Source organism: Saprolegnia parasitica, assembly GCF_000151545.1.
Source record: "Saprolegnia parasitica CBS 223.65 unplaced genomic scaffold supercont2.1317, whole genome shotgun sequence".
NCBI lineage: Eukaryota > Oomycota > Saprolegniomycetes > Saprolegniales > Saprolegniaceae > Saprolegnia > Saprolegnia parasitica.
The window spans coordinates 1-2,141 of NW_012157711.1; the positions used below are offsets into that span (position 1 = coordinate 1).

The 2,141-nt window shown below is 59.0% G+C and overlaps 2 protein-coding genes across 2 annotated transcripts; both read right to left on the reverse strand.

Annotated features, from left to right (window-relative positions):
* Positions 1–36: 36 nt before the first annotated feature.
* On the reverse strand, positions 37–978 carry SPRG_18592 (hypothetical protein; the record flags this gene model as incomplete). Its single annotated transcript, XM_012358031.1, has 1 exon — positions 37–978. A coding segment is annotated over one exon (942 nt), but the record flags the coding sequence as incomplete, so codon positions are not given.
* A 382-nt stretch (positions 979–1,360) lies between these two features.
* SPRG_18594 (hypothetical protein) lies at positions 1,361–2,141 on the reverse strand. The gene has a single exon (XM_012358032.1). The coding sequence runs from the start codon at positions 2,011–2,013 to the stop codon at positions 1,426–1,428; it is 588 nt and encodes a 195-aa protein (XP_012213422.1). The 5' UTR covers positions 2,014–2,141; the 3' UTR covers positions 1,361–1,425.

Below are 2,141 nucleotides of genomic sequence, written 5' to 3' on the forward strand. Positions count from 1 at the left end.
CTTTATGGAGCCAAGGGTGACAGTGCCCGCTGACACGGCCGACGCCGGCAAGGACGGCGTCTCGACGACATGACCACCGAGGGCGCTGAGCGCAAACTTTTTGCGCGCCCGTGCTTCTTTCATATCGTCTTCTTCATCGTATTGCGTAAGCAGCCGCTTCTTGGGTCGGTCGCCGAGCACGGTCGAAAACTCGTCATCGTCAAAGCCCGAGTAGACGGGTCCGGCCGCGCGCTTCGCCATTTCTTCGCGCTCCTTGCGCTTGTCGGCCTCGGTTAGCGTCACGTTTTCGAGCTCGTCGTCGGCGTCGTTCACGTTGCCCATGTCATCGGTAAGGATACGGTTGTCCTTCAACGTCAAGATGACGTCTTCGCCCTCTTCGAACGACTGCGCATCGTGAGCGACCGTGAGACCTTGAAGGTCCATTGCGCTATAGGTAGAAGAGGCAGCCGCGGGTGCTTTCGCGCCTGGAAGAGGCGCAGGCGCCGTTGTCCGACTGCGACGGACCCAATCGAGGGTTGACGTCGCATCTTCGGCGAGCGTCTCACCGAGGGACTTGCCTTGCATCTTGGCGGTATACTCGCGCTTTCGCTTGGACTTCTCCAGAGTCTCCTTGAGCTGCTTTTGGTGCGCCTCGGCTGCGAGGTCCTCGCGCGACTTGGCCAGGTTGACCTCCTTCGACTCGGGCTTCGTGAGGCGAAGAGGCTTGAGCCCCATTGAGATACGAAGCTTGTTTGTCTCTTCAACACTCATACTGATTTCGCCGTTGCTCTCTGTGACCTTCGGCTTTGAGTCCTCTGGCGCCTTCGTTGGCGACTCCTTGGTCTCCTCGACAGAGCTCCGTCGGCGCCGGCGCTCTGGCGTGCGATCCTTCTCATTGTCACGATGGCGGTCGCGCACATCGCGGTGGCGGTTGTTGCGACCACGGCTGCGGCTACGGCTCCGACTGCGGTGGCGAGCTGGACTGCGGCTACGTCCCATACTTGCTTCTCCGCAGCTCTGGTGTGTGGGCTGTCCGGATAATCTGTCGGTTCCCTATGGATAAAAAGTATTTTCAAGCATTAAAAATAAAAGAGAGTACTCGATATTGGCGTGAAGCGCTGGCGAGCTACTGGCGAGAGGAACATGCAGAGCGCAATTGGATTTCCATTGCCTTTTCCCGTGTCCTTGCTCCTGCGCTCGATGCGACGTACTGCACAATCTATACTTTGGTCACTCATCGCGCCCGAAGGATGGACGGGGATGTCCTACGAGTCGATTGCATCATGCAGCGACGCGTGGTTCTCTGCGCCGCCGCCTATTTCTCCTCGGATACACACCATCCGCATGCGACATTCCTAGTACTAGATTCATCGACAAAAGATGACATCAGAATGCGTATATTGGTGCCAGTCGGCGAATCTAGAAAACTCGAGACTAGATGAATATTTACTTCTTGGCAACACCGCCGGTCGTGCCCATGCCGAGCGCCGACTTGAACGAGTCGTAGATCCACCACTGGAGACCCGTAAGCGTACCGATCATGATGATACGCGTGCCGAGGCCCTTCGTGGCGAGGTTGGCGAAGCCGGTCTCCGAGGCAATCTGGCCAAGGCCCTTGCCCTTGTTCTCAGCCTTGCCCATGAGCGAGACGAGAGAGTCGGCGGGGTGCGAGACAATGGCGCAGATGACACCGGCAAGGTAACCCGAGGCGAACGTGACACCGAGCTGCGTGCTCTTGGGGTACGACTCCTTGGGCTCCGTGAAGACGTGCGTGTAGAACGCCTCGACGACCTTCTCGAAGAAGAAGAACTTGGCCATCGTGTACGGGATCTGGCGCGACCACAACGGGACGACCGAGCCGAACGGGTAGCGGGTCTCGGCGGCGTTGGCCTTCATGGCGGCGACGGCAGGGCCGAGCTCGACGGGGAACGTGCCGGCAGGCGACGTCTGGACCTTCACCTTGACCATTTCCATGGGGCAGAGGGCAACGTCGGCGATAAACTCAGCCGAGGCCGAACCAGCCAAGAAGATCATGCCACGGTACTTGTAGGCGTTCTCCTCGCCCGCAAGCGTCGAGTAGAAATCCTTGAAGATCTCGTAGAAGCCGAACTTGCAGAAGCCCTGGGCCGAGTAGCCGAGGGCCGTGGGCGCCCAGCCCTTGA

Excerpts from the sequence above, each read along its gene's own strand:
- SPRG_18594 (XM_012358032.1), bottom strand. The coding sequence starts at position 2,013 with ATGATCTTCTTGGCTGGTTCGGCCTCGGCTGAGTTTATCGCCGACGTT.